This window comes from Podarcis raffonei, chromosome 2, assembly GCF_027172205.1.
Source record: "Podarcis raffonei isolate rPodRaf1 chromosome 2, rPodRaf1.pri, whole genome shotgun sequence".
NCBI classification, from domain to species: Eukaryota; Metazoa; Chordata; class Lepidosauria; order Squamata; family Lacertidae; genus Podarcis; species Podarcis raffonei.
In genome coordinates this window covers 66,099,706-66,110,663 of record NC_070603.1, presented here as the reverse complement: position 1 = coordinate 66,110,663, position 10,958 = coordinate 66,099,706, and the positions used below count along the sequence as shown (strand labels likewise).

Sequence of the window (10,958 nt, the reverse complement as noted above, 5' to 3'; positions counted from 1 at the left end):
ACCTTTTTAAAACACAATTTCAAAAGAAGTGTGGAAAAAGTCAAAAAGTCTCATGCCTTAAGAAAATTCTTTATTTTACAAAATTAAGAACCAATCATATATACATGAGCATTTAACTGCAACCAGTGAATACTTTTACATAATGGGGAGTTATTAAGCTTGTTAAAAATACCACACTATCAGGATTTTGTCTCTCCCTCAAACAGATTTTGGTTTTCAAGATTGTATGAAATTTGCTATTAAATGCACTTTTAGTCTGTAACCATTTAACAATTTTGGGTTGCTCTTTAAAGTACTATAAAAGGGACATCTAAAAGCTGAACTAGCCTTCATTGGTAGGTACGTGTGATTTTATCCATTTACTCAACAACTTGGTAGAAGGGTAACTTGGAATTAATTTTCGGTCCACATTGTTAGTGTAGTCTCAATCATGCAGGCAGTTTTGATTCTATGGTAGTTAAGATGAAGCATACTGCTATATGACACATGGCCCGGCAATCTAAAAGGAGAAGCTAGCTATAATACAAGCCAGCACAACCCTTACGGCTGCTACTAAGATGTAAGCATCTCATGCATTATGTCTCCACCACCAGGGCTGAATGGATCACTTTCACAGAATTACTTACACAAAAGATAAAAGCTAGCAGAGGGCTTAGGAACACATCACCCTCACAGAGAGCAAAAAAAGTTTTAAAATAAGCTTTCAAAAGCTAAATCTGCAAGTGCATGAGAGAACTGCAGCACTGCTGAAAGTTCTGAAATGACCTGCGCCTTGCAAATTCAGCATGTTTTAAAAGAAAACAGAGGTATATACACTGTAGTTTGTATCTGTTTTTACTTATGAGCATGACACTCTACCAGCCGTTATGAAACTGCTGATTAGAATCAGCCAAGATTCATAGCAAAGATGCCTTTTGCCCTCTGTAAAAACGCTAGTTCTTCTGCCATGTGTTTGAGATGTAACACTTTAAAGGAGGAAGCTTGCCCCCATGGACCCATGTTCTGTTGAACAGCATTCTGTTGTCACTGCTGCAAATTGTTGATAATAGCCAGAATACTCATTTTCTCTTGAGCTGCTTCTACATCTTCACTCTGTTTCTGAGCCACTCCCGTACCAAGGCCATAGAGTCTCCCACAGTACTTTGCATCATCAATTGTGTCCTCAAAGAACAACTGCAAAACAGAAAAAATACACATCACAAGTTGTTTCATATGACTAACCAACTGCAGAAACCATGGAAAGGGAAACTCTGTCTAGTCAAAGGAAAGCTGGAGATACCAAGGTGGTTAGAATTTGCTGGCAAGCTACTGCACACTCTCACTATTTGGTAGGAGACAAGAGACGCCTACCTCTTTCATTCTGAAGAATGCCATCCCAGTGAGTAGTGAGTCTGATCCAGCTTGGTGCTGCCGTCCAATCCGCTGTAAATCCAGCTGGTCAGCAACTTCCTGAAGGCCTCCCTGCAAGAGAGAAGAAATCAGACCTGATCCACCTCACTTCTTGTCTTCTCTGCCTATGACAATTAGAGAGCTCACAGCATTTTACAAGAATTTCAAATCGAAGGCCAAGGGTTAGACTTGTATTTATTAATAAGGTTAACCTTGGACAAGAATTTATAGTTACTATACCAGCAAGCTTTAGAAACTACAATACAAACACAGAGCTATCAAACAAGTTCAATTTTGCTATCGGCATATCTTGGTACACGCCTCAGGATTGGCATTTGGACATTTGCCTCCAAACTCAATTTGATCAACCCATGAGTCATAAATTTAAGTGAACAGTAATAAAAGTGCAGTTCACAAAATGTAAAACAAAACAAAAAAATTCTAGGTCGCCAGAGGCCACTCACAAACTTCTTTCAGAGTACCACATCAGATCACAGGAAGACTCCCTGTAACACTGGTGTGAAAACAGCTTGGTGAATGAGGCATATGTGCACGATTATTCACACAGAGCAAGGATCGAGTGCACACTTCTGCCATTTGTATTGAATGATACCATGGTACAGTAGGTTGCCACTCACACAATGGTTGTTTATTGCAAGGAGTATGTGACACTGGTCATCAAATAGTAGGCCAGTAGCAGGGAACCATTTTTCTGTGGGCCATATTAACAGTGGCTGAGGCTGAGTCAGTGTCAGCTCTTTTTCTCCATCATTGTTTTCCACACCCTATACCCATCTCTAAGAAAGCATAAAGGCAGCTTGGTTTTATCTGCTTTCAGCTGTCCCTAACCCCCAGTCTCTCTTTCTGTCCCTTCTTCAGCTCTATTCAACCCTCCATTGCAGTTACCAGCCCACACTCCCTCTCAATGCAAGGAAGATTCCCACACACACCCCTCATCTTGGCAAAGCTCATCTGCTCTGCTATCAGGGAGATTTGGTAGTCTGGTTAATAGGAAGGAAGTGATGGAACACTGTGAAGATGCTGGTCATGTACCCAGCCCAGCAGTAAGAGGGAGTTGCAATTCAAACCAATTCTACTAACTATTTATTATTTTAAAAGCCATAAACCTACCAAATAATCCATATTTCAGATCACTTTGTTTACATCTATACAAAGCAGCAACCAATGTATCTCAAATTTTGCAATTACAGTAAAATCAAGTACTGTACCTTCAGGTTTTTGCAGCTCTTCATGAGGTACTTAACGTCATATATAGATGGAAAGAAAAGGTTCAAGATATGAAAGAACTCATGTTCTTCTTCTGGAAGCCTTGAATCTGTCAGAAGTTTTACCATATAACCGAAGTCATAGCCACTGAGGAAGGAATTATGCAAAGACAGATCAACCAATGGTTTAAATGCATTATTTTCAAACCTGGCTGGTACTACTAAAATGCTGTTACTAGGAGATATCCTAGAAGCAGTTACTAAAAAGCACCTTGAAGCCAAGGTTATCATTATTATCAACATTAATTAACAGTACATGCTGAACGCTCAACTACTGCAGATTTCTGGCAGGGAAAGAACATTTCCCAAATAGGGTCTTTTTGGAATTCATAGTGAATCATGTACTTAATTTAATCAACCAGCAAGCACTTGAGTACTGGTAGTTCTGAAAACTAAAAACAAGACAATGCTTCACAGAATTGAAGGCATTGTTCTGCAGGGGGCCGACTAATAAGCTTATATTTATTTGCAAAGGGCACAGAACAGAGATGCAGAAGACTACACTGTGGAGTCTTACTTTAGCACAAAGAATTTCATCACCTTTCCCATCTCTCATAATTACCTCACTCAATAACCCGTTCAAGTTAAGGGGACTTAAGAAGGGAAGGACGGAAAGCACTTGCTCCCAGCTTCTTTGTCAAAGGCCCCCAACTTAAGTTTTATGGGATATGCAAACTCTACAATCAAGCATAAATTTTTCACAACATAACGTAAAAGTGGCTAAATGTTAGAAGTGAAATGCTATTTGACAAACCTGTGAAATGAAAGCCACTTGACATTGTCACAAAGCACCACACCAGAGGTCATAAGTAGTTCAGCAAAATGCAAGGTATCAATCCCTTCCTCTTCATGCTTCTGAAACTGCAGTCCAGAGCTTGCAAGAAGGTCTATTGAATCTTGAGAATACATATCTTCCCTAGTGAGAAGGGCAAATAAATGTTATATGTCAGGTCTTCACTGTGCCTAAATGAATCAATGGAACTTTTATAATATTTATTTATAACCCTCCTTTTCTCCCAATGAGGCTCAAGACAGATTACAGATAAAAACAAAAACCACTAAAAACACAGGAAAAAACCAATCATTTAAAAGCAATTAAATATTAATAGAATTAAAACTATATACATATATAAAATCAGTATAAAACATGGAAATTATTACAACAGAAACAGCACGACAGTAGCCCTTTCATTAAAAGAAGTCAATTCCCAAAAGCGTCTTGGAGCAAGAAAGTCTTAAACCCACCCCAACCCTGCTTCAGAAGGACAGCAAGAAGGGAGCCAGTCTTGCTTCTCTAGGGAAGGCGTTCCAAAGTCTGGGAGGAGCCACCAAGAAGGCCCTCTCCCATGGCTCCACACAGCATGCCTGTGAGGATGATGGGCCTCCCCCTAAGATATCAAAACCCAGGCAGGCTTGTATGAGGAACAGCTGCTATCCCTGTGCAAAGTGAGAGCACACTTCCAGACTCTCCAGCATAAACTCCTCACTGGGGAATGAGAAAGGAAAGTCCACAAAGAAATAGGAGATTGGGAGTGTGTAAGTACAAAGGCCCCAGAACATTTGAGTAAATGCAGGGCCACTATGTGTACTTTTACCATAAAAAATGCCAGCTTCTTGCCATATACTTGGGGTAAAAAAATGGAAGGCATTTTTGTTTTGACAATATTTTCCAGCTGGATAAAAAAGTATCTCCTTTAGGTTTAAAAACAATAAACATTTGCCTTGAATTGTTTTTTGTGCTGCTTGTATGGCATATTTGCAAACTACCATGAGAAGCATGTAAAAGGCAATTTGTAAATTAAAAAGTTATAATGATACTTACAAGAAATACTTTTTCCTGATTAGGGTGAAGGGCAATAATCCTAGGTTTAAAAGTGACTTTTAATAACATTTTGCCAAAACCCCATCATTCTGTGCTGGCACATTGATTTGAAACATAACCCCTTCATATTGGGATGGGATTTTTTCCTAGCTGGCAAGCAGCTCTTCCTCCTATGTGGGAACAACCTTTCAGAGAAAAACTGATTCACACATTCCCCAACTTTGAAGACTTACGTAAGATTGAACTTGAAGTTAAACTGCCATGTGTTGATCCCAGCAGGGTATTCGCCTTTCTCATTTGTGAAGGTCAGGCCTAGCTGGATGATTTTCAGCAGATCAACATTGCATCGGAGCAACTGATACTGATAGTCTATAGAGCTGCGAAATTCACCTATTGGTCGAACAACCACCCCAGGAAACTCTGTGTCCTAGAAAAACAAAGAGAAGTCCAACCCAAACCTTGTAAGTTCTATTCACAGATATAACACACACCAATGCAATAAACACCACAGACTATCTCCTGAATTCTGCAGTTGCCGGCTTCCTGGCATCAGCGTCACAAAAAATTAATTAAGCATGCATAAAATAATGCCTATAGCCAACTGCAGTTTCTCTTTTTGTGGCCCTTTTCCTTCTTTGGTGAAATATCTGCCCCCCCCCCCGCCATTCTAAAATGGGAGATAAAAGTGATAGAATGCCTGCAGCACTACAACTGCATAGCCACTCCTCCCCCTGGATACGGAGGCACATGGTGATCCAGATGCCCTTGGCAGCTGTTTTTCCAGCCTGTTGCATGCACTATCTGTACACTATCTGCAAGTGAATCCTTAATGTGCCATTGTCCCTGAATTCAACAGAAGGAGTAGAGATACAAGGTGACTGGGAGGGACAAGGGAATGAAGGACAACAGGAATGCAACAACAACAAAAAAAAGAGGTTTTCTTCGCATACAATTTAAATTGTAGTAGTCTAATTAGCTAAACAGAAGTAAAAAAGCAAACCTCAGACTGATTTGAGTCCTGCTCCCCCAACTCTAAGCCATGTTCCGAAACATGTGAACTGTTCCTGACTGAAATACAATTTTTCAGTTTCACATAGGATTTGCATAAGCTAAAGAGGAAGGGACATGGCTCTTTCGCACATGAACACTAAATATTTTCAGATTCTGGAACAGAAGAACCCGTTATCTTAGGTTGTGGTCATGCAGTGAACTAGAGACTATTTAATCTACATAAATTCTACAATCTTTTAATAACTAGGCTATGGTGCACACTAAAGGCATCTTCACATACCATGTCTTTTATCAATCTGGGCTGTCATATGAGTTGGCTGGGAAGGAGCTTCTCTTAGGTTTAACCTCATTGCAAAGGGAACTTTATTCTTGCTTATAGCTTCATCCCCTACAGCCCAAACCAATGAAGCTAGGCATTTGCTCATCTGATATCTCAATCTGCATTAAGGACACTGAAAATCCCCCTAAATTTCATCAGGTGATATATCACATCTACCAATTAGCTGAACATACTAATTTAAGCTATAATAACTCATTTGTCTACATATAAATCCTATATTTAGAAAGCTGAATACTGGAAGACATATTTACCATTGCGATGTAGCTGTAACTAAGAACTATTTCCCGAATTTTTCTCATTTCCTCTTCTAGATTATTTGCCCATACTTCGCAGATCACCTGACTGTTTTCTGCAAGTGCCGCTGGCATCCTGAGGGATTTGCACCACAATCACAAGAGCAGGGTGGGAGCGCCAAGATGTCAAGATAAACCACCCTAAATATGTAGGAAAAATGACAAGTGCTTATTCCAGCAAGATATTCATTTCAGAGAAAAACAGGGAGAAAAACATCAGGGACAGGGAGTCCAATCCTATACATGGTTACTTAGAAATAAGTCACAGATGGCAGAGTTCCACTCAAGACTTCCCCTTTCTCTCCCCGCATACCCTCAAAATCAGCTCTAGGGGGTCTCCCCAACCCCCAGATCAGATTCTGAGGGGAAACAATAGCAAAGCTGTAGCCACTGTCTGGTGAGCACGGTTATCAGTGGTTTATTACAGTATTTTGTATCTTCCTTAAGGGTGTAAACACTAAAACTATTGCATTTTCTACATTTGTGTTTTGCTGTTTCGAAACAGGCGTTTGTGTAATTCTTATACTGACTGGAAGACAGATCCGCTTTCTCCAGCAACTCCCCAGATACTATGCATAAGGCTTGTGCCCTGAATCCTTGTAGACTGCAGCAACTAGAGACAGAAACAGGACATATTCCTTCAAGGCTCCATATATTGGCCACAGGATGTTCTTTTTGAGCAGGCCACAGCATACACATTTTCCAATGCATCTTAGATATTACAATTTAAATAGATCCATTCCACACAATGCAGGAATTGGGCCTTAAGTGTTGTGGCACTTACCCTTTGGAATTTCCTCCTCTTGAATATTAAAGAAGTCTTCAGTAGTCTTTTCAGTGACTACTGAAGACCTTCTTTCAACAGCCTTTTTAAGTTGAGATCTTTTCCAGTCTGATTTTGTGCATATCAGAACTGTTGTTAAGATATTTTTGAAGATATTTTTGCTGTTTTGCCTCTTGTTGTTTGCTGCCCAGGTTCCTCTGGAACGAAGGATAGGATATAAAATTAGTAAATAAATATGCATCTTGACCAGAGAATGTACAAAAAGACTGTTAAGATATGCACATTCCTAAAAGACTGGTGTTTTAAAAAAAAGAAATTCAAAATGCACAAGGCATGCATTGCTGCTTCTGCCTCCTGAAAAAGTCCATTGAAAATCACTCTTATTTCTTCCCATGCAAAGGCAAAAGGCAAAGAACTTGGAAGAAGAATATTTATTTTGGGTTCACAGAACAGGGTTATTCAATGTGGCCAAGTTTGTGGGTAGCACCAATTTCTTTTACAGTAGTGAACACCAAAACAGATCACAAAGCATTTCAAAAGGATCTTTCTGAATGGAGTGAAACAACAACATAGGAATTGGCCTCCACAGTCACTTATGGACTCACTATTAAGACCATATTCATGGAAGACAATCTTACTCAGCTACAAGTGATCGCCAAAGAAGGAGGCAAATGAAGTTGTTAAGAGTAGTATGATGAACTTTGGTGCAAAACATATCAATTTCATATATATACCAATGGAGGCTGAACTGGTAATAACTAACCAGGAAAAAAATATTTCCATTTAGAAAAAGAAAGATGAAACATAATACAGGTTTATAAAAACTAAACACAGTATAGAGAAATCAGAAATAAAAACACATTTTTCCCTCTCTTGTAATACAGTAACAGAATGTTAAACTATGGAATTCACTACTGTAGCAGGAACCCCCCCACCCCAATCATTCTGTTTGTACAAACTTCACACACACACAGACTCACACACTACATACGCCACATTTCTGTTATAAATTCATAGAAAATCAACCATACATCGGATTTGCACTGTTCCATTTTATTTTACTCCATATGACAAGAACTATCAAAGGGGGGTGGCTTGGTCCTGGTCAGCCATAATCCCTTCACCATCTCAGCACATCCACAGGAGCCCTGCCCAGTTGCTATGCCAACCTTGATGATCCCAGACAGAAGACAATCAAGATCACAAAGAACTTGCATATGGGAGTGGATTCAGCATGGACTGAAACAAAGGACAATGATCAGATCTTCCCTCTGGGGGCAGGAAACTGCAAACTCTCTTTGTCTCCTGGAAGTAACTCATGGGGAGGGGGGAAAGGAGGAACTAGCCAGGTGACAAGACACTCAGGTTACCACCAACTCCTCCCTCAACCCCTCCTTTCTGTAATATATGCATGATGTTTCTGGGGGTGGGCTTGACCTAGAGGAGGGGAATTTCAAAAAGTTTTTATAAGACCTTGCACACTATTTTTCTGGGTCTTTCCTCTCTCTTGCAAGTGAGGGGAACACCCTGTTGCAACAGTTCAATAAAGGCCAAGCCTACAGGCTGCTGTTTTGCTCCAAGTTATCCTGGTTGGTGTCTTTACTTTTTGTCCAAGGGAGCCCTCGGATTTTTCCGGTAACACTACCACAAGATTGGTGACGATATTTACTTCCAGTCTCAAGGTCTAGTAGTAACTTGGCTTCCTCTCTTATGGTGCTATATTTCACACTATTTTGTCTAACCTTTTGACTATGAAAACTTTAGGCTTCTCAGAATTGCTTGTTGTGAAACAAGGATTTTGTTTTAAGCCTGCTGCTCTGAGTGTCCCTAAACACAACCAAGTGAACATTCTTTTCACTATTTTATATGAATCTGCCAGCATCTTTTTCTAAACCCAAGTAACCTTCAGTAAAATTATCTGCCCTAAAAACCATGCCATTATTCTGAACATTCTTCTTGCATTTCCTTAATTACATTTGCTTTTCAGAGTAGCAGTAACAGTACTAAAATATATTCTCTCTATGAAACCAAGTTATATCTTAGATATTAAGAACTTTGATTATGTATAATCATTTTTAACCCAACAGTCTTTAAAGAAAACCTCATGTAACAATCTCAAAATTCTTAAACTATGTCCACTAGTTCCAAGTATATTATTATATTTGTTAATTATGCTTCACCACGACACTCCAGAGTGTTACATCTAAAATAGGCAATACAATACTGTACAGTACATCATTTTAATCAGACTGTTCCGCCTCATCCAAACAGCAGGTAATACTGTTTACTGATTAATCTACTTCACATTCTGCTTTCAGTGAGTTATACAAATCCAAAAAAGCAGGATTTCCAAATTATGCTCTGAATCATCCCTCAAACCCCTTTAACAAGGCAATCCACCCAGACATTTCTTTGCCAGAATTAGCTTCCTATGCTCCACCCCAGAAGTTAAGGAATATCTGTATTTTCTTGCAGCCTTTGCTCTCCCTCTTTGGTTCTCTCCTTGCCCTGGAAGCTTCCACCCCTCCAAGCATCACCCGCATCCAACACCCTCCTCCATTCGTTCACCAGTACGTACTTTTCGGCTACTGTCTCAACTCCCCCGAGCGGGAATACAGACTGGAGTAAAAAAATACCAATTTTCTGCTTAAATGCGAGGCCTCCTTCGATCTCCGTAACAGGGAAGGAGGCCGGGGTTAGAAATGTAAGGAAACAAGGAGGAAGACACAAATTGGCTTAATAAAGAGCACAATATTCTTACACGCAAGAGAGTCTTTTGTCGCGACGAAATCTAGACAGACCTGGACTATGTGACTTCGCAGCAGAAGCCTCTCTCGTCCCTGATCCCTTCCAACAGAGAGGGAATATTCTCTCTCACGAAAGAAGCATTTGCAGGACAACTTGCGTGCGTGTGTGTTTCTCCGCCCGCCCCCTGCGATGCAAGAAATACCTCTCCGCGCGGAAGTTTAGGCCCTCGCTTCTACGTGCCTTGCGCGGAAGGAGGAGGAGGAAACGACGACGCCACAAACCTCTGAGGTGCTGGAGCCCCTGCTCTGCCTTCCCCACCTTGGGAACAGAGGGTTTAAAAAAAACACCACCCACAACCAGGAAATCCGGTCAGCAAACAAAGGAGCTTTCCCGCCCGAGACCCTCCAGAGGCTCCTCCCCCTCCCCGCCCTCTCGGCCCCCAACCTCTCCCCGCCTGGCCTAAGGCCTAAATGCGAGCCCAACGCCTCACCAGGAGCGCGGGGAAACCGAGCGCCGGGCCGTTGCTCCTTTCCGCCGCCTTGGTCTTCTTCTGGTGGGGTCCCTTCTAGGCTACCGATTTTCCATCGCTCGATGGTTTGCTGAGCTGGGCGTCTTTTTCTCTCTATCGCTCTGTTTTTCTCCCGACACGCATGCGCTCTAAGCGAGCCTTTCTGGGGCAGGAAGCATCCGGCTTTCCGTAAGAGACGCCGGAAAGAGGAAAGAGAGTGTTCACTTTTGCACGTGAACACTGCCTGCAGCGGCTCCAACTCCCCGCTGTGTTCCAACTGCGCCTGCGCCTGGGAGGCGTTGGGTAAACCCACTGAGCAACGCGTGTCCTGTCGAAAGGGATGGCTGAGTTTTTTGTTTTATGCGCTATGGAGCAGGACTCAACGGCGGCAGAGCCCGCCCAGAAAGGAGGAGAGGCAGCTATGAAAGCGATCGAGCTGTTTTGTTTTGATTCTGGCAAACTCTGCTTCAGCAGTTGATGCAGCCATCCGAAAAGCACCCTGGTTTGGGAATAATAGTAGGCCCCCTTGAACCCCATGCGATTCATTCCCATAAGATTTATTCCCGAGTGAGAATGCATGCTAATGCGCCATGACAGTAATGTTAAGCACACTTGAGACCTGGTTCTGGACTTTGAAGTAAATCCATTTCAGGTCACTGGGAGTCATTCCCAAGTAATTGCATTACAGTCTTTAACCACAAGGCAAGTGCCATTTTAAAACCATAAGGACTTTGCTTCCAAGGTAAAGCGGGATCATTCTGCGAAATAGAGCCTGCA

General features: G+C 41.4%; 1 protein-coding gene across 2 annotated transcripts; it reads right to left on the bottom strand.

The window, feature by feature from the left end:
• Window positions 1-50: 50 nt before the first annotated feature.
• Window positions 51-10,351, bottom strand: CNOT8 (CCR4-NOT transcription complex subunit 8). 2 transcript variants are annotated; one of them, XM_053377097.1, is made up of 8 exons: window positions 10,164-10,351; window positions 6,926-7,122; window positions 6,100-6,282; window positions 4,731-4,924; window positions 3,430-3,591; window positions 2,619-2,763; window positions 1,351-1,461; window positions 51-1,173 (listed from the first exon to the last, which is right to left on the bottom strand). In XM_053377097.1, exons 3-8 carry the CDS (start codon window positions 6,214-6,216, stop codon window positions 1,024-1,026), a joined length of 879 nt encoding a protein of 292 aa, XP_053233072.1. In that variant the 5' UTR covers window positions 6,217-6,282; window positions 6,926-7,122; window positions 10,164-10,351; the 3' UTR covers window positions 51-1,023. The 2 variants fall into 2 exon arrangements, with proteins under 2 accessions (XP_053233072.1, XP_053233073.1); XM_053377098.1 differs by lacking the exon at window positions 10,164-10,351 and adding an exon at window positions 9,955-9,998.
• Between the last annotated feature and the right edge of the window lie 607 nt (window positions 10,352-10,958).